Source organism: Lactuca virosa, chromosome 8 (genome assembly GCF_052849685.1).
Source record: "Lactuca virosa cultivar CGN04683 chromosome 8, Lactuca_virosa_CGN04683_v6, whole genome shotgun sequence".
Taxonomy (NCBI): Eukaryota; Viridiplantae; Streptophyta; class Magnoliopsida; order Asterales; family Asteraceae; genus Lactuca; species Lactuca virosa.
Genome location: NC_136433.1, coordinates 185,557,290 through 185,579,523, shown reverse-complemented (window position 1 = coordinate 185,579,523; position 22,234 = coordinate 185,557,290). Strand labels below are relative to the sequence as shown.

Below are 22,234 nucleotides of genomic sequence, written 5' to 3'. Positions count from 1 at the left end.
CCTTGATCTTTGAGATTCATGGAACTTTTCAATGGCATGTTTAAATCTTGATTGTGCCCTTCAGGTTTGTGACTGGGATGCCGAGGATCTCAAACAAGGTACGAATAACCATGCAAATTAACTTGGTACACTCGACGTTACAAATCGCCTAATCAATGTGCCGGTTAACCGCACACGCTCCATTGATCTATGATTAACACCATGCTACCCTTTTCCGCACATTGTCAGTCCCAGATTAGTGTGTCGGTTAACAACACACGCTCCACTAATGACTTAACAAGGTGCAAAGTGTAATTTCATGGATTAGCACCATTTTCACATTTTTCCTAAAGTAACTAAGATTGGGAATTTAATAAAAGTTTAGTTACTTTATATTTATCCTTATACTTTTAATGAGGGAGAATTAGTGTCCTATCCTACCCGTTCGGCTAACGACCCTCCACCAGTCAAGGAAGCGGTGGGTGGGAGTGGACACTCATTAAACCACCATTTTATAGGCAGTAACCTTATACCCCCTTATAGACCGGCTTCGTGAATGAGGCCTACTAACGGTAAGACTGACTAGTCTTATATATATATATATATATATATATATATATATATATATATATATATATATATATATATATATATATATATATATATATACATATATATATATATATATATATATATATATATATATATATATATATGTATATTATTAAACTTATAATATTATAAAGTACAAGGATTGAATTTTAACTTTTAAAACTCTAGGATTTGGAATTAAAGTTTCATTGATGAGACTTTACAAATTCCAAAACTTGAGGGCAAGTTTTGAAACTTGTCAAAACTCTTCACATTCATAACTTATCAGTTTAATTGGATTTTAATGTATGAGACCTTTCATTTTCCATAACTTGAGAACAAGTTATGGAGGTCATTAAAATTCATTTAGATCATTTTTCTAATAACTAAAATTATCACATAATTCATGATCTAACTAAACTCATAATCAAGATAATTTCAAATCAACAATTTGAAAGCAACTTTGTTTATCATATAAAACAACAATTATTTTTAAAACTTTGACAATTATCTCTTGGTTCGATGAGTACAAGCACTACCGTATCATAAAAAACATTTCCAATGATCCAAAACAGTCTGTGGTGGTGTTCCTAATCAAAACCAGGCGAAGTAACTCGAAATTCTGAAAAAAGGTCCTTCAACTCGTCGAGTGCATGAACTGACTTGCCGAGTTGCCCTATTTACAAAGTGGACTCGTCGAGTCTGTTCATGGACTCGGCGAGTTCACCAGCCAGAGGCCAAAATTTCGACTTTTTCAGTGTTAGGTCACATTTTATGGTTTGGGCTAGGTTTCTTTATGTATAAGTCTTGGTAGGATTGATTGCTTTAGTGTTTGCGGCCCTGTAGGTGTTCACGGCCGTGAACTGTATTTGGTCTTGGTCCTATATATAAGAGTCTGCAGAGTGTTGTCAGACTAATCAGACGTTAAGAGTTGTTCACGGTGTTGTGTGTGTGTGCTCAAGGTGTACCTGACGTTTTATGCAATAAACATGTGCATTGCTTGACTAATCCTTTTCTCTACTCCATTCTTGTTTATTTGATTGATTACTTGTTTGATCACTGGTTTGGTTCCTTGGATTTGGGACTTTACAATTGGTATCAGAGCCAATCCGGTGTCAAACTCATTTTTGGTGTTTACGGCTCAAGTTTTCTCTTCATTTTCGTGGTTGATTCGTGTATTGGTTGTTGGATATCTGCATTTGTTCGAGTATTCAAGGCTAAAGGATCAGAATCTGGTAGAAAAACTGTTGTTTAATTGTTCACAGTTTCAACCTGTTGAAGCTTTTACGGCCGTGAACTAGGAGTACGGCCGTGAACTATTCATCCTATTTGACTGTGTTCATCTCGTGACCGTGAACCATTCAACTCCTTTGACCGTAAACAATTGTTGACCATGAATTAGCTTGTGTGTACGGCCGTGAATCATTCATCCATCTTGACAGTGAGCAACATTTTGACCGTAATCCATCCTTTGACCGTGAAACATTCATTGACCAAGAATCTTCTCAAAAGTGTACGGCCGTCATCTGCTTAACCGTGATTACTGTGTACGGCCGTGAAGTGAGTACGACCGTGATCTCTATATGTCCGTGAACCCCCTTATTGGTCATTTGAACATTTTTCGTTTTAGTACTTTGCTTGTTAGTTAGTTTGTTTAATCAATTCAGAAAAACTGAAAACAAAAATAGATTCACAAAACTCATCAGTACATCAAGAATTGGATCTGGTTGATACCAACCGTACCAACCGAAGAAGGTCGAAGCACCATGTTTGAAACCGGGAGCTCTTCAGTTCCTGGAGGTTCCTCCCTCCCAAGGCCAGCGCACAACATCGACTCTGAGAGGCTTGCAAGGTTCTTGGCTGAACAAGAAGCAACATGCCTTCCTCCTCGTGGAAAAGGCATATCAATTGAGGAAGGAAGCTCAGGGGCAGTGGACCCAACTGTCCAAGAGCTCAAGGAAGAAATGGGTGTGCTGAATCAGATAATCATTGATAGAGATGTTTTGATTGATAACCTCAAAACCCAAGTCTCGGAGCTTAAAGTAGATAATTCTCTGAAGACAACCTAGATCTCTGATTTACAAACTCACCTTGGAGCTCTGGCTGCCTGTTACTTCGACCTCAAGAATAAGATGGTTATGGAATTTGGTGACAAATTCCAATCATCTGTTGGGGAACTAGGCGGAGCTGAGACCTCTAACATTAACCCTTCCCAAGCTTCACAGCAAGAACCCCCTGTTGATCCTCCCACTGTAAGAACAACTCGAGTAGTTGATCGATTTGAATGTGGGCCAGTTCAAGCTCCTCACATAGTTGCTTTGAAGCGAGCTCAACAAGCATCATTTTCTAAGAAAAATAAGTGGATGTTCAAAAAGAGCTCATATCAGAACGCTCGCAGAGGTCAACCCCAACTCACCGTAATAGAACTCAAGAAGAAACGATTTGGTTCCAAGTATGGTGATCAGTCAGGAATAGTGTCGTGGGGTTTTCATGACAAGTTGAAACTGTGGCTTGTGAAGCATAAAAGTTCGAATGTGGAGTATTACAAGGACAAACATGATTTTTGTTCATGGACAAGATTTGATCTGTCTGAACTTGCTAATGCTCCCTTTGCTAATCCATCCAATGATCCACAAGCAACAGATTTCAAACATTTTCTGGAAGATCAAGTGCAAAAGGGTTTTACAGATATGAAGACTGCTGAATCTTTCATCAAGAGCTTCCCAGATGTACTGGATCCAAAGACCAACGAGCCTTTCAAGACGATGATGTGGCCTCCAACTAACCAATTGAGACAGATTCCTATTGTGCAGAACTTCCGCGATGGTTCACTAAGAAGTAAGCTTTACTGGGTATTTAACGAAACCACAACTTCTGCTGTCATCATATTTCCTGAAGGTGTATTTCGGATATACAACAAGAAGGATCTGCTTTAGTTTGGAAAATGGGATATACACTATCTGGCTCAACATCAAATTCCGGTTGCTGAAGATATTTTTGAAACTGCTGCTAAGGAGTATACTTCGATGATTGCAGAGATTATAGAGAAGAAAATGTGGGTTGGCTCAATGGGGAAGTCTGATATGCTCATAATCGAGAAAGACTGAATCAATGCTAGCCCCAAACCAAGGGGGAGATTGTTAGGTCACATTTTATGGTTTGGGCTAGGTTTCTTTATGTATAAGTCTTGGTAGGGTTGGTTGCTTTAGTGTTTGCAACCGTGTAGGTGTTCACGGCCGTGAACTGTGTTTGGTCTTGGTCCTATATATAAGAGTCTGTCAGAGTGTTGTCAGACTAGTCAGACGTTAAGAGTTGTTCACGGTGCTGTGTGTGTGTGCTCAAGGTGTACCTGACGTTTTGTGCAATAAACGTGTGCATTGCTTGACTAATCCTTTTCTCTACTCCATTCTTGTTTGTTTGATTGATTATTTGTTTGATCACTGGTTTGGTTCCTTGGATTGGGACTTTACATTCAGCTTTGAAAAACTAGTCAGCATCAAATATAATAGAAAACAATCCAAGGCTCTGATACCACTGTTGGGTTTTTAGTACTATAACACTCCTATGGTGCACATGCAACCCTAAATGCTTTAGATCTATGTTACCTCTCATTATGCATGCATTTTCATTTTTTCCAAAGCATTCTGCCTAGATAGCATACAATTGAAGCTATACAATATAAACTTTGTTTGGATGCTTACCTCTTGAGTAGGGTAGAGTTCTTGACCTTTGAAAGCTTGAGCACCCTAAGTGTGATGCCTCTGGTTCACAAACACCAATATGCAAAAGGAGGCTTTAAGAGAATAAGTTACTTGACTCAAAAGAGTGTGTAGCCGATTTTGGCTTATGAGGGTTCTATTTATAATGTGGCAAATGCTAGGGTTACACTTCGTAAACCTTAATGCTCCATGACTTTTCACATTCTTATGCTCCATGGGTTTAACGTCCATGGACTATCCATGGATTATCTTATTGGTTTAGCCCATCTAAATAATCATGGATCATTAGCCCACATTATAAGAATCATTGATTTACATAATCAATCCCCATATATTTAATTAGTCTTTTTTGACCACAAAATTAATTCCAAATTAATTCTTGATCAATACTAATTAAATAATATGATTTCATATTAATATATTATACTTGTAATATATTAATAAAACATAAATAACCTTATTCTCAAAAATCCATCCTATCAAATTCCACTGGTGAAGGCAACCCAAAAGGATCATGCTACTATCGGGTCAAGTACATTCCAGTTATAGTTATGGGTTAGAAACCAAATCCAACAGGAATGTCATAAGTCCCCGACTATCTGTCCTAAACTTAGAAATATGCCTGATCACCCGCTCCTTCTTACGGTTCTCTAGTCTCACGGCCACCACCTGGGCCTCTCGGATGGTATCTAAGACTGGATTCATCACCGTCATCCTCATACACACGTCTCGGATCAGAGCACTCGCTACTCTACGGCTCAAGGCATCGGCTACCACATTATCCTTTCCTGGGTGATACAAGATCTCACAGTCGTAGTCCTAAACTACATTCAACCACCTCCTCTGTCTCATATTTAGGTTGGGCTAATCCATGAGGTACTTCAGACTCTTATGGTCTGTGTATATGGTACACCGGACACCATATAGATAGTGGCGCCAAATCTTGAGGGCGAACACCACCGCCCCCAACTCCAAATCGTGGGTGGGATACCTCATCTCATTAGGCTTCAACTACCACAATGCATATGCTATCACATGTCCGCTCTGCATCAGCACGGCGCCCATCCCTGATATAGATGCATCACAATAAACTACGAAGTCCTCCACTCCCTTAGGAAGAGCTAACACCGGGGCTTCAAACAGTCTCTGGCGAAGTGTCTGGAATGAGGCCTGCTGCTCGGGACCCCAAGCAAAAGCAATACCCTTCCTGGTCAACCTGGTAAGAGGTACGACGATCTTGGAGAAATCTCTGATAAATCTCCAGTAGTAGCCTTCCAGGGCAAGAAAACTCCTGATCTCGGATGGGGACCTCGACACCTCCCATCGTATAACTGCCTCAATCTTGGCCGAGTCGACCAAAATCTCATTCTGGTTAACGAGGTGTCCTAAGAAGTGGACCTCTCGTAACCAGAAATCATACTTGGAGAATTTGGCATAAAGCCTCTCCGTCCTCAACACTCCAAGAATCTCCCGCAGATGCTCCTTGTGCTGCTCTCTAGACCTCGAGTATACCAAAATTTCGTCGATGAACACGATCACCAACCTGTCCAACGTGGGCCTGCACATCCGGTTCACGAGATCCATGAACGCTGCCAGTGCGTTGGTGAGTCCGAAAGGCATCACCACAAACTCGTATTGCCCATAACGAGTTCTATAGGCCGTCTTCTGGATATCCTCCTCGCAAACTCTAGTCTGATGATACACAGATCTCAAATCAATCTTGGAGAACCAAGACGCCCCCTGCAACTGCTCGAATAAATCATCGATCCTCGATAGTGGATAACGGTTTTTGACCGTCAGCTTGTTCAACTCCCGGTAATCGATGCACATCCGGTGTGAACCATCCTTTTTCTTAACAAAAAGGATCGGCGCTCCCAGAGCTACTCGGACTGACGAAACCCTTCCCCAACAGCTCCTGGAGCTGCGAGGATAACTCTTGCATCTCGGGTGGCACGAGGCGATAAGGTGCCTTGGCAATAGGCGCCGCACCCGGAATCAAATCAATCCGGAACTCCACCTGCCTCTCGGGAGGCACACTCGTCAACTCCTCGGGGAAAACGTACAGAAACTCGTACACTATCGGAACCTCGGAGATAGAACTCAGCATCTCAGTGGCAACTCGCGTATCCATCACGTACGCTAAAAAGCCCATACATCCCTGCTGTAGACTTTGCCTCGCCCTTGCGGCGGAACGGAAAGATGATCCAAATCTGGTCCCCTCGCCATACACAGTAAGTACTCCCCCACTAGGGCCATGTACGGTCACCAACTGACGCTCACAGTCAATCACAGCTCCAAACTGGCTCAACCAATCCATGACCACTATGACATATAAATCACCCATCGCTATCGGCACCAGATATATAGGGAAATCAACATCGAAAATCTCTAATACACATCCCCAAAACACATTAGTGGCAAAAACCGCATGCTCTTCGGCTATAGAAACCCTCAGAGGTTGACTCAACGCCTCACGTCTAACACTAATGTATCGACTAAAGGATAAGGACATGAAGGTTCGACTTGCACCCGAATCAGATAACACCAAAGCAGGCACATTACTCACAAGAAAAGTACCTATATACAACACAATATAAGCATAAACAAATCTCAAAATAACAGGAATAAGGAAAGATGTACCAGCCACGACATCAGGTGTTGCGCGGACCTCCTCCGCTGTCAGCTGGAATGCTCTCCCACTAGCTCTCGGGGTCTCGGCCTTCGCCTGCCGGCTATCAGTAGTACGCAAGGCAGAGGAAGCGGAAGCCTAAAATGATCTCTGAGTAAACTGAGGACACTCGGCCTTTCAGTGGCCCGTCTGGTTGCAATGAAAACAGACCGAGAATCCCTTAGGGCAGTCCTTCGCCATATGCCCCTCCTTGCCACATTTGTAACAAATCCCCGCTCGACAAAACCCCTCGTGGCTCTTGCCGTACTTGCTACAAGTGCGGCACTTCTGGCCTCCCGCTCTCGCATCAGTGGGCTTAGCCCGCTTCATCATAGGCTTCGACTACGCTGGTCTCCGGTCTTTCCCCTGAGACTCTCCCTCCTCCCTAGCCTGTAACTCTAGCTCAATCTCCCTCCGCCTGGCATTGGTCTGAAGCTCAGTGAATTTCTGGTATGACGAGTTTGCCACAAACTCTCGTATATCCCTCCTGAGTATGCTCAGATATCGGCTCACACGTTCCTGCTCAGTAGACACGTGCTCAGGGAAAAACAGCTCGCTCTCATGGAACATCCTCGTGATCCCGGTCACAGTTTCTGTCTTCTGCTTGAGAGACAGAAACTCATGGGCTAACCGTTCCCTCTCCACCTGGGTAACATACTCATCTCAGAACAACCGTGTAAACCTCTCTCATGTCACTGCAGCATGATCTGCAGGAGTAAAGCTGGCAGTCACGAACATCCACCAGTCCTTCGCTCCCAAGCGAAGCTGGTTCAGAGCGAACCGAACCCTCATGTGCTCTGGGCATGAACACGTGTAGAATCAACCCTCAATGTCGGAGATCCATCTCATAGCAGCAATCGGATCCTGAGTCCCGTCAAAATCTGGTGGCTTCGTGTTGCTGAACTCCCGTAGCAACAACGAATCACCTCCCTGTGGCCTAGCAGCAGCTACGGCCGCGGTGGCTGCATCAGCAGCAACCTCAGTAACAGCAGCATAGCGCTCATCGAATGTCTCAATCAACATGGTCTTAATAGACCCAAACATCTCCGGTATAGCCTCTCTGATAGTTGCGACCACCTCCTCATGAATGATCCTGCGGATCTCCTCATCGCTGGTACCACTGCTCCCGGGGTTGTGGCGTGTACCCACCATGATGTCTCTGAAACACAAAAAAAAAATCATCAGAGACCCGCTCGAGCATACTCACACTCGATTACCCATCCCTACATGATCCTTAGTATCCAAAATATTCTTACTTGGGTCGCATACTGATCCGGTACTTTCAGTAGTACGGGCCCAATACTACCTTCCACACCAACCTATAGTCACCCCAAGTCCTCATCCTAGGATCCTAATTCACAAGTGATCTATCTCTCGCGAATATAAAACTACTCTCTTATTAGGCTCCTCATATGCTCATCTTGGTATCTCTCCTAGATTATCCCTCGTCTCAAACTCATTCTAAGAGATTCCTGCTAGATACTCCTACTCAGCATATACTCACGGTAAATAACAGATAGCAACATCTCCTAGACTAGGGCATCACAAATCAGGAAACTCTAGCCCTCAAATATGAAATACCTAGCCTATCCTCTAGCATGTATCCCTAACATCTCATAAATATCTCATAATATAAACAAATAAGGGTATTTTGGGAAATCACCGTCCGGGCTCTGGCTGATTGTACACACTGCTCCATCTCCTTTTTCTCTTAAAACTCTTACTTGTTTTAGAAAATCATTTCTCTTTGAAATTTTTTCTCAAATCCTCAGTTTGAGTTCAGACATACCCGAAAGTACATCTGAATCCCTCAAACCAAGCCTCTGATACCAACTTGTAACACCGTAAATTTTCAAACAAAATTTTCATTTTAAAAATCACATGATTCTCATTAACACATTTCACAAAAACCCCAAAGTGTCAAATTATCAAAAACACCAAATCCATAATTGTTTAAATAAAAATCCAAGATCCTCAAAACATAACTCCATCTCGTGTGTACCATCAAGACGACACCTTCCCGCGATCATGAGAAGTACCTAAAATACATATCACATAACACGGTAAGCACGAAGCTCAGTGAGTTCCCCAAAATACCACACACATGTCATTAGGCTCTCATGGCTATATCTCGATAAAGACCCTCCGGTTAATATGTCTCAGTGGAGACCCTCCGGTCCCACAACTCGGGTTGGACCCTCCGGTCCTAACTCAATAAAGCTCAGAATAATACACAACATAAATCACAAAGACATAATGCAGGATATCACAATACTCGATAATAGCATACAAGACCTTCCAGTTACACAAGTTACCACTCATGGTAGGTATAGTGAGAAGACTCACCTCGGAAGTAAGCAAGTAAACCTCGTACCCCTCGAACGGTCTAATCCTCGCCTACATGTCATAATCATCTCTAATTACACTTCTAACCTCAACTCAAATAATTTAAGCTAACCTTTTTTCTCTAACTCTTGGAAAGGGTAAAAGACCATTTTACCCATCCATGATCTCCACAATCCATGTCTTGACCAAACCCTAAAAGTCAACAGAAGTCAACACTCGAGTCAACAGTCCGTGTTGACTCAACTCGTCTAGTACATCTATGCGACTCGTTGAGTTCCTTCGTTTTCTCAGAAATATCGTGAAAGTCCAACTCAACTGGTCGAGTTGTCTCATCAACTCGCCGAGTTACAACGTGTCCAGACTCATTGGGGAAAACCCTAACCGAATCGTCGAGTCAGCTCATCGACTCGTCGAGTCCCTTCAGTTAGGCAAAAATGATGTCTCATACTCTGGATCTAACCTTCTAAGGCTCACTTATCACGTAAAGCTGCAAGCTTTACGTTCATGCAAGGCATATAGGGCTCAAAATGCCAAAACAAGCTCCATAAAGGGTTTCATGCATGGAGACTTGCCCAAAGCTTGATAAAACTTGGATCATTGGGCTCATGGGACCTCAATATGTCCAGATCTGGAGTCTCAACTCCATGACAAGCTCATTACACTCTAGAACTCCAAGATGGATGGGAAAAAGGCTCTAATTTCCCTAAAAACAAGATCTAATCAAACAATGAGCAAGATGGCAACTTTTTACCTTCAAACAGAAGCTAGGAGTGAATGAACACCAGAGCCGAAAGCTCCTTCTCGTCCAAAGTCTTTTACTCTTCAACTTTCCTCCAAGAATGCACTAAAACTCACAATATTAGCTTCTCTTTCTCACACACAAGGTTATAGCTCGATTAGGGTTTCACACGGTGTAGTAGGGTGACAAGGGTGTCAAAAATGAGGGATTAAGTTCCTTTAAATAGGTCACAAACCCTGAAAATCAGTGTTTTCTTACTCAGCTCCTACTCGTCGAGTCGGGGTCCTCCGACTCGTCGAGTAGACTCTAAAATTCCGCGGCCATAATATTCTCTACTCGTCGAGTTGGGGCATCCAACTCGTCGAGTTGCTTTGACAAAATGAATAAAATAAATTAAATATCATATCTGGGAGTCGGGATGTTACATAGTTTGTCAATAGAGTTTTGGACAGGACGCCACACATCAGAATATATCAAATGCAATGGTTTCGAAACAACAAAAGAGTTAAAGCGAAAAGGTAATTTGTGACTTTTATTGAATGAACAAGACGTACAATGGATATTGGAAAGTTTAGAATTATGGACTAATTTAGAAAGGGAAGACCAAAAAAACCCTATTTATTATATGTGCATGCTTAAAAAACCCTTTTACTATTTTTATGTTCATTTTAACCACTTTTGTTTTCTAGACCACTCGCCTTAATTCTTTTATCATGTAATAGTTGGTAACTGATTAACAATATCCAACGTGGCTTACATGTCTTCCCAATCTCTCTCTTCAAGAACATGAAGTCGGCAATTAGAACTATCAACCATGAGCCACTATGAATGTTGATAGGTTTCAACCATGAAGTGAACACCTTGTTCCCAAAAGTGGTACGTCTTCGTTCCAGTCGACGAAAACACACTTGGGTACATGGACTTCACGATCCCCAGAAAATTTGATTATTGGAACTTGTTTGTACTGGGATAACCAATTTAGAGCTTGGATCGCCAATTTGGAGAATGGAGGGAAAACTAATGTCGACTAAAAAAATGACGATTACCATTCGGTTTAGGTTCTGTTGCTTTGATTAATGCTTCCAATAGATTTGTTTGATTATATATTACATATTCCTAAACTTCTATTCTAGAATTTCTTCAATTACATATAGCACAATTCCATTGTTACGACATTGTTCATGCTTTCTATTAGCTTTCCTATTATCATGTATTTTATTTTGTAGTTCTTTTAATCTTTCAAAATGTGTTTTGGTAAGTCTTTTAGAAGACAGTGAAACACAACAACTAGAAAACTATATTGAGTAAACTAATGCTAGAGTTTCTATTTTTAAGTAAACTGTTGATGGAATTATGTTTTGAACATAGATACACCGTACCAGATTCTATGGTACACCCTATTGGGATTTACCAAAATTAACCTACCCCCATCGTACCCAATATGTCCAAACTGGAAAACCACGTCTGATCCTTGTTTAACTGAATATATTGCTTATTCTAGTATCTCACAATAGGTATGCAGGGAATTGATGGGCAAGATGGTATTAAGTCCCATGTGTTGGGATCAATTAACTATATTTCATCTTATAAAAGAATTGATGACATGATTAATATTAGTCTTCATTTGTTGGGTTCTAGTTACTGAGAATGGCTGTTTGGATGCTCATTATAATGATGTTGACATGTTGCAGATACCGAGGATCCTCTAGAAGATTTGTACTATGATTGTTAACTATTAGAATGAATGGATGGAGGTTCATATGACCAATCGCAAAACCATGAAATTCAACACGATATTGTACTTTAATATGTATTTAATGAATGGTGACCCCAATGTCTGGTTAACTTTTAATGAGAATTAGGCTGCTATGGAAAGCTAATAGAAAGCATGAACAAAGGTCGACGGTGTTAGTGCTAATTTGGAAATGTAATTTATGCGTTTCTCATAACTTTTGGTGTTTGAACTATTGTAAAAAATGGCCAACTTGACCATTTTTATTCATTTTCACTAATGTATGTTACTATAAATGCCTGTTTGTTTTCTTTTTCACCAAACTACATTGTTATCAATGCTAATATATCATAATCTTTTCAGATTTTTTTTTGTAAAAATGATCAACTTCACTGCTCTTAACCAATTTAACCAAACTACATTGTTATATACAAATTATAAACAATGACACCATTCGCTATAAACGTATGACACCGTAAACGACTAAAATTATCCATTTTTAACCTAGTGCATAGCTTCGATTTTACCACATTTTCACCTCTCCCTCCCTCCCTCCCTCCCTCCCCTCTCTCTCTCTCTCTCTCTCTCTCTCTCTCTCTATATATATATATATATATATATATATATATATATATATATATATATATATATATATATATATATATATATATATATATATATATATATATATATATATATATATATATATATATATCAGGCCTGTTTTGGTCCTACCATAACTGATCATTTTTACAAGGATTCTTTCTCGTTATACTAGGAATGTTTGTAGCTTTCATTCTTACCATGATTGTTTGTCAATATTTCATGCCTTTATATCCTTAAGATCTGCCATTTTAGCATCCATTTTACCATTTAAGCAAAATTGCACAAAAGTTGATTGCTATAAACAGTGGAAAACAAAAGTATATTGTTGTAAACAATTGAAAACATGTCCGCAATTCTTCAAGTAAATTATATAAATCTAACTTGCCATGCTACAACATATTACATAAGCCTAAAATTCCTACATTAAAAATCAGGAGAAACAACAAATAAAGATGGGGAAAACACCAAAGGCTACCCTACAACATCATCATCCACAAAAAAGTGTTTAATGACACCAAGGGTATAATCGTCAACACCAAAATATGGAAAATCAACAGAAAAGAGACAACAACAACAGCAACTACCAAAAGCACAGGAGCAAAAACCATGAAGTTTAGAACACATATATGTTGATACTTCAAATATTAGACCGAGACCATTGGGGTAAAATCGTCCAACTCCCAAAAAAGAGAGAAATACCAAGAAAAATAAACCGCATCAATATCAATCATCGGAAAAGGAATTATATAAAGTGGCAGGAAACAACAAGGTACCCAAATATCCAATGCACCAACAGGCAAGTCAGAACAAACAAGGGGCAATGGTCAACGATAACATAACAAAAAAGTGCACAAGATGTGCACATGAATATGGATACGAAACAAAGCATAGCCAATCTGATCTAATAAAGTACCAACCAAGAATCAATCAGGGGTAATCGACACATCCAACAACAACCATGACGAATATCTCAAACAACCTAGAGAGACCAAGCAACTATCATAGATATCTACACACCGCCAAAGAAAGATGCATACACACACACCTCAACCCCAAAAAATAAGAAGAACAAGAACGAGGGCTTGCTCCTATAAAATGAATTTATTTAACCTAGACTTTTGTTTTAATTGCTACATAGCTAATAGTTAATGCAACCGGTTGTTTGAGGCTAGCCGGTTAATTGTTATTAAATTAAACAATATACAAAATATATACAAAATATAATGGTTAAAATGTACTTAAAATAATAAAATGTTTTTTTTTAACGTTGCAAGATAATAGATATGGTTTTTTTTAAGGTTTTTCCTTTTCCAAAAACATTTCTATTATAATGTTTATGTTTTTTTTTGCTTTTTTTTTTGCAAATAAAAAGATAATTCTTAAACATCCGGATTTAATTATATTATTACCTATCTTTAATGGATTTTGAAGTCCTAATACGAAAACTACGCAGATGTCCTTTTTTTTAATCGGTAAAGGTCTCGTATTTTTATTTATATAAAATATTTAATGGAAATAGACTTATTAATGTAATTAATTTTTTGTTTGTTCACATCTGAGTTACTATCTTTTTTTGTACACATAGTTAACGAACATTTTGGAAATGTTCACATATGACCATTATGACCGGCTGTAGCAGGTTACATCCGGTTATATCCGCTCATATATGAACACTTCTAAAAAGTTCTATACCTATACTTGTATAAAAGAAAATATTACCCAAAAGTTAACTATATATATATATATATATATATATATATATATATATATATATATATATATATATATATATATATATATATATATATAGGGTGAGGTTCAATAGAGAACCATAATTAACCAAGGAACCAATCGGTGAGCGTTGGAAATCATAACGATCAACGACCAAAGAAATAGATGTACATTTTTACATTGGACGCACACACACCGGATTATACCAAAAAATCCACCATTTACAAAAAAACTCACCACTTTTTTTCGTTTAAAATTTTTTTTAGACAATGTTTTTTATCGGAAAAAAAAAGCGAATATACCGTTGTTCACGATTTTTCGTTCTCTTTCCATAGAGATCAATGATGATATATAAAAAACGAACTTTTTTTTTCGAAAAAACCCACTTCATTTTCTTTGATGAAAAAATTTAAGGTTTATTTTTTTATAGAAAAAAAATTAATAAATATATCAAAATTCATATTTTTTGTACTTTTTAAACATAGATTCATATTCAAGTTAAAAAAAAAATTATTTCAGTTTAGATTCACATTGTGAACCTGTTCAGATTCATATTGTAAACCTATTCAGATTCACATTATCAACCTCCTTAGATTCACAGTGTGCATAATAAGAAGTCAGATTCATAGTGTGAATCTGAACTGATCGGAGTTTTTTCACATTGTGAATGTTAAAATTTGAAATATTTACAGTTTAGATTCACAGTGTGGATGTACACTGATCGAGGTTTTTTTTTAACCTTCTCAGATTCACAGTGTGTATAATAGTAATTCAGATTCACAATGTGAATCTGAACTGTTCGAAATTTTTCATATTGTGAATGTTAAAAATTGAAATATTTACAGTTTAGATTCACATTGTCAATCTGTACTGTTCGAGGTTTTTTTTTTTTTTTTTAGTCGGTGTTGATGTTTATTAATAGAGTACAAAAAATTAATATTTTTGGTATAATTAGTTTTTTTTTGATAAAAATAAACTTAAATATTGAAAAAACTAAGAAAATTAAGTGGGTTTTTTTCGAAAAAAAAAATTCGTTTTTTATATCATCATGGATCTCTATGGAAAGAGGACGAAAAATCGTGAACAACGGTATATTCGGTTTTTTTTTTCGATAAACAACTTGGCCTAAAAAAAATTTTAAATGAAAAAAAAGGAAGTGGGTTTTGTTATAATCCGGTACATGTGCGTCAATTATAAAAATTTACAACCCTTCCTTTTGCCGTCAATTATATATATATATATATATATATATATATATATATATATATATATATATATATATATATTAGTTACATGCGGATCTTCTCGATTATCTTTTAATCCAAGGACCCAAAACCTTTTATTACTGATACAATATTCGCAATAGATACAATATTTATAGTATACGTTTGATCTCCTAGACTCATTAGTCTCCTGCTTTATATATATGTTCATCCTTTGCTGAAAGCATCAAGCACCATAATCTTTCAATGAAACTCTCTTTTATCTGATTGTGGACATCAAACGAAACAGCCACAACAGAATCAAAGAGTAGGGAGCCCTGCATAAAAACAGCACATGGATTTCTTTTTACAGTGCAGAAACCCTAATTTCCATTCTTCTTCTTCGGTAGTTGTAACAAGCAATAAAGTCAACAACAGAGTTCATGGGAGAGAAGGGGAGAAGAAGAAGCACAAGAGAAACAACAAGATCAGCACTAAAGTGAAGCTCTCAACAGACCCACAAAGTGTAGCTGCAAGAGAGAGAAGGCACAGAATCAGCGAGCGGTTCAAGATTCTGCGAAGCTTGATACCAGGTAGTGATACCAGGAACATGGATACAGTATCCATGCTGGAAGAGGCCATTCAATATGTCAAGTTCTTGAAAGCTCAGATTTGGCTACACCAAACAATGATTAGTTTTGAGAATTTCCATGATTATGATAATGCTAATAGAAATTATCATCATTATCAATGCTCGCATCAAGATCTTCTCCCGTCTGATAATTTCTATAGTGATTACCACCACCTCTCCAGCTTGCCTCAAATGGAACATGCAGTCGTACCCCAACTAGGGTTTGAAGATGGATCTTGCTTCAAGGATGAGGATGATGATAACAAGTTTTCTCTTTCTCATGGTATCATCATGTGATTTATCCATGAACTTCTGATATATCTATTATATATATAGATATTTACTTGGTTACAACTCTAGATTTTCCTATATCTATGTTCGAAGGAGCTTCTCAGTGCAGCTTAGTTTAATGATGCGATAAACAGTGTCTTAGATAATTAACATATATATGAATGTTTTAATTAGCATGAATTGATGGAACATAACCTGCCAACCATGTTGTATAGTCTTTCTTCTGACGTGTAATGATTGCATGCATCAAATATTTTGGATGAATTGGAAAGCAAAAGTACTTTAATCCATAGCCTAATATTATCCATGTTCAAATCAGTCCTTGTTGCCGCGGAGGTCTGAATTGAGCCATTGACTCTAAGGCATGAGATTATGTTGGGAGGATTAGGTCTGCAAAAGCTATTCGGAAAACCCTTTTTAGTAAAAGTTTCATTTCCAAAAAATAAAAGAAAACATGGAAAGAAAAGGATAGTAATACCTGAAAATGAACATGGTGTTATGAAATCCAGAAAGTATATGCTATATACTTCGATACTGACAAATAAAAAAAAATCAAAAAGTTATATGAATACCAATATAGTAAGTAATCCTAAAACTGTTTGCTTGCAACTCGTAGCCAATGTTTTAAACACCGGTTTTTTAGTTGAACCGGTATAATGACCGGTTCCCAGTTCAACCGGTTTAATCAGTTCGACCGTCGGGTCAACCAGTTTCTATAATCTCAAGAAAGTCGTTTTCAAGCGAAATTAAATCCAAAACGTTTAATCTCTCTTTAAACATGGTCGAACATAAATAAGATTTTAAAAACTGTATTACGTTGATACAAATTTAATGGAACAGTCAACAATACTTTGCATGTTAGACAACAAACTAGATAAATGTTTAATATTCTGTTTGCTGAATAAATGATTAGCATCGTGATGTGACATATGGTCATATTGCAACATTTCAAAATTTTTGCAACTTATCTTTAACTCATTGTTATATAATGATTCCTTTTTTTTTTAATTTTATTTTGAATAAAAAACAAAAATGTCTTTATATTGTTTTTTAACGGTTAGAAGTTTGAAGTCAAACCTTCGAAGTTAATACTTAGCTAAACATGCAACTTCAAATATAGTAAAATTTTTTTGCTAAAGATTTAAAATTCATACCAATAGTAATTAATCTGAAACAATTAATTAATATGCCACTAACGGTAGCAAACAAATAGATTACTGTAATTTTTTTTGAACGGCAGCTGGAATTAAAAAACGAAGCAAAACTAGCCAGGGGCTAGGGGTACAAAAGTATAGTACTGGAAAGGAAAGAAAATAACAAAACCAACAGAAGCTGCCAAAACTATAGCCTACAATAGCATTCTAAAATCGGATCACAACTCCATTCCAGCCATCTTAGATTCTGCCCTCTCCGATTCCTTGCATTAATCCAAAGAAGAGATAACGATTGTACCTCGTAAGCCAGCGCTGTATACGGTTTTGTATTTGCGTTTGAAGAATGTGCTTTTAGGTTCCTATATCCCCAAATCACCCGAAGAAATACCAACATTATTGCTTCGTGAATCTTTTTCAGCCTATAATGACCCCATAGCCTTTCTTTGCAATCTAACCGATCTCGAATCGAATTTATAGGATACTCCAACAATCGCCACCATCTACAGACCTGCTGCCAGACTTCTTGTGCTACTGGGCAGTCCACAAACACACGCTCCTCCGTTTCTGGGGCTCCATTACACATTTTGCACAAGTTTGATGAGCTGATTCCCAGTTTCAAGAGGTTGGCCATGGAAGGAAGTTTGCCATGACAGATTCGCGACGCAAGAATATTCAGTTTCCCAGGGATTAGATAGTTCCAATACCATCTGCAATCACTTAGAAGAAGCATTGCAATATCAATGTGGTTTCTGAGAGAAGCAACTGAGTATACTCTTGATGGCTTAAGTGACCAAACCCATCTGGTTGATCTGTTGGCTCTAGATGCCAATTGGAAATGTTCTAAAAAAGTCACTTGATTTTCCCCTAATATTTTAGGTATATTACCAAATTGTACCCCAACATTCATTTTTTCTCTTTGCTACCGAGGGTCTAGAGAATCCACCATCCATGCCATATATGGATTTTATCACCTCTGCCCAGGTACTATCGGGATAGCTTTTAAATCTCCATCACCATTTCCCCAATAGCGCTATATTATGAGCCTTTATGCTACCACTTCCAAGTCCACCTATTTATTTGGCTGCAAGAGCCTTTTCCCAAGCAATCAATGGCATCTTCCTTGATTCCAGGTCTCCCCCCAAAAGAACCGCATTCTTATTTTTTCAATGGTTTTTTATAACCTTGATGGGAGCTTTATATAATGAAAAATAAAAAGAACCCAAAGTGATCAATACTGATTTGCAAAGCGTTAATCGGCCACCAAACAACAATATAGACGCTTTCCATTTTGATAGTCTTGCTTGGAATTTTTCTATGATAGGATTCCAGTGTACTGCCCTTGCCATAGAAGCACCAACCGGTAATCCTAGATATATGAATGGAAGAGAACCAACCGAACAATTGAAACTCTGAGCCACTAGATCCAATTCGCAAGACTGGGTACCAAAACCAAAGAGTTTACTTTTGGACATATTCACCTTGAGGCCTGATGATAATTCGAAGCATCTTAAAATTCTAATCAAGTTCTTCGCATTTTCAATTGACCAAGTACCCATGAAAATAGTGTCATCTGCGTATTGGAGGTGGGAGATGATCGGACCCTGATGGGGAAGTTGAATACCTTCAAAAATTCCATTTTTTTGCCACCTCCATCGCTATATGTAATCCTTCTGCGGCATTGATATATAAGAATGGGGATAACAGGTCACCTTGTCTGATCCCACACTCCATACAGAATTCTGTTAACGCAGACCCGTGATAAGAATTGATACCCTTGCTGACGATAGACACCCATGTATCCATGTTCGCCATTTAATCCCGAAGTCCATCTATTGCAGGATTGAGTCTAAATATTCCCAACTAAGGCTGTCAAATTCCTTCTCAAAATCAACTTTAAAAGTGAAGGCCTTCTTCTTGCTCTTCCTTATCCATGCGATCACTTCATTTAGTATCAGCGGACCGTCAAGTATAAAACGTTTTTTTGATAAAAGCAGGTTGTACTGGACTGACTACCAGGTGCACCACCTTCTTTAGCCTTTCATCCAACATCTTATAGATTGTTTTATACAGGCAACCAATTAAACTGATAGGGCGGAAGTCAAATATAATAATCGGGTCTTGAATCTTGGGGATGAGTTTTGTACGGTAGCAGTGTTTTTAAAAAATATTTACTAAATCATTGTCCTTTGCAAATTATTTACCGAAATGTGGTAAATTACCTTTTTCAGACATTTCGATATTTTAAATTAAGTAATATTTGAAATTAGTTACAACAAATATTATTTCTACAAAAATATAAAATAAAAACAAATAACTTTATTATTAAATTCTTCAATAAAACTGTCATCTAAATTCTTATAAAAAAATGTATCAAATTGATGCTATGAAGGATATCTTTTTCCTAAGTTTTACTTTACACAGTTTATTTCTTTTACAAAAACTGGCATTCGAATTTTAGATATTGTAACATTTACAAATAACATAATTAACACATATGTGGAAAAAAAAAATCAACATAAACATGATTCCTTTCTTCCGCTTTAATATTGGATTTGATGGTTTATCATGATCATTAACTTAACATAAGTTGAATATAGTTTCAAATTGAAATGTAACACCTATTCCAAGTATTATTTGATCTATTTGATTTTAGGGTTTTGGCCGTGGACTCGGCGAGTTGGAGGATCAACTTGTTGAGTAGAAGTATTAATTTCAGGGACGCGGGATCTACACCCTACTCGACGAGTTGCAAGTCCGACTCGAGGAGTAGGCGCTGTTAAGACAAAACCCTAATTTTAGGGTTTGCACCCTATATAATCTCCTTATGAGCCTTGAGGATGACCTCCCATCAGCCTCCAAACACTAAGAACGTCGGTGCTAACCCTAGTCCCCATTCTGTTCCATTTTGGGAGCTAGAGTAACCTTTAAAGCTTAAGAAGAAGGAGATAGTGAAGAGATCCAACAAACCAAGAACCTATCCTTGAGCTTAATCATCTTGTGAATTGTTGTAAGTCTTCAAGACTCGATTTTTATCAAAGAATAAGGCTAGATCTTTGGTTTACTCCTCACTTCCTACCCTTCTTGTTGAATGCATGCATAGGATTCATAAAGTTTGCAACTTTATGAATCTCCAGAGCAAAATGGTCCCAAGGTGGGCTAGATCTGGCTTTTGGTCGTGTAAGGACACCATGCAAGGGTTTTAGGGCATATTTCCCTCTTTTTTGCCATTTTGACACAGGGACATGTATTGGACATGCATGTCCATAAAGCTTTCATCTTTGGGACGTTTTGAAGACTAGGAACCTTTCTGGAAAGGAGGGATTTCAGATCCCTAGAGTTTTGGATCAAATGGAAAAGCTTTGGAGCTTTCCAACCTTTATTAAGTACCTTAGAGCATTTGGAATGGTTCTAGAAGGTAAAGTTGGAAACTTTATCCTTCTAAGCATCTTAGGGCTTCAGATCTAAGCCCTGGAATCCCTGTATGATCACGACGAGCAAACAGGAAGGGGGACTCGGCGAGTTCCCCTATCAACTCGACGAGTCGGCCAAGGAGTTTACGGCCAAGGGGTTTTCGACTGGATGGGTTTGCGGTCAGAAGTTAGCGGCTGAGGGTTCACGGCCGCAAACATTGGGGAACTCGATGAGTCACTCTAGTGACTCAGCGAGTTGACGAGTTATGCCAGGAACTCGACGAGTGGCAGGTTCTATTCGACGAGTTGAGGTCAATATGGACTGTTGACCTTGACTGTGAACTTTGACCTTGACTTTGATTTTGTCCAGGGTTGATCTGAGAGTATTTTTGGGATGGTGTTAAGTTAATCACGTGATGATTATAGGCAGTTGAGAAGGAGTAGCGTGTGGGATATACTTGACTTTAGCTTATCAGTTCAGCATTCGAGAGGTGAGTCTTCTCACCATACCAATGGGTCTAAGGCACCAAGGCCGGCCCATTTATTTAGTTGTGATGATTGTTGTGAATGTACTATTGATACATTATGTATTTATGTGAAGACCATGTGGGGGTTCCCATGGAAAATAGTTATATATGCAGTATGCTAGTTGATTGTGTGGTATTTGGTATGCTAGTTGTCTTTGTGATACTTGCATGGAAGACCCCGGGGGGTTCCCGAGGCAGATAGACATAAGACCATGTGGGGGTTCCCATGGCTTTCCAGGCTAAGACCATGTGGGGGTTCCCATGGAAGATAAGACCACGTGGGGGTTCCCTTGGCACTAGGTGTAAGACCCTGGAGGGTTTCCATGGCTTCCTTATATGATTATATGCAGTGCTTATGTGGTAGAGATAGCTTTTACAACTAATATGATATGTGTCATGTGGATTGTGTGTGGGGTATGCTCTGGGGGACTCACTAAGCTTTGTGCTTACGGTTTACAGATTTGGTTTCAGGTATCATCGATTTGGAAAATGAGGGCTCAGATTGATCGTAGTACACACACTTATGATTTCTGCAATGAAGGATTTTGGGATAAACTCTGATAAATGTTTTACTTAATGATGATTTGAAATGTTTGAAATAAATGGTATCAATGTTTTAGCTATATTAAAAATGAAAATTTTACCCTTGATTTTTGGGTCGTTACAAGTTGGTATCAGAGCCTTGGTTTGAGGGATTCGGACATATTTTCGGGTGTGTCTGAAATCAAACTGAGGATCTGTAAATTTTTAAAAAGAAAAATGTTTTCAAGGAAAAGTTTTCTAAGAAAAGAAAGGGTGTGGTGCATGCAATCAGTCGAGCTCAAAAAAGTTTCCCCAGAATACCCACATTTGTTATCTGTTATGATTTGATTATGAATCTGTGTATCGCATGCTAGTTAGGGCTAGGA

At 38.3% G+C, this 22,234-nt stretch overlaps 1 protein-coding gene across 1 annotated transcript; it reads right to left on the bottom strand.

Annotated features, from left to right (window-relative positions):
• Window positions 1-17,576: 17,576 nt before the first annotated feature.
• LOC145131125 (uncharacterized) lies at window positions 17,577-18,296 on the bottom strand. The gene has a single exon (XM_079065856.1). It carries the CDS (start codon window positions 18,294-18,296, stop codon window positions 17,577-17,579), a length of 720 nt encoding a protein of 239 aa, XP_078921982.1.
• Window positions 18,297-22,234: the final 3,938 nt, after the last annotated feature.

What these genes read in the sequence shown, in the direction of transcription:
- LOC145131125 (XM_079065856.1), bottom strand. Translation starts at nt 18,296, where the DNA reads ATGAATGTTGGGGTACAATTTGGTAATATACCTAAAATATTAGGGGAA.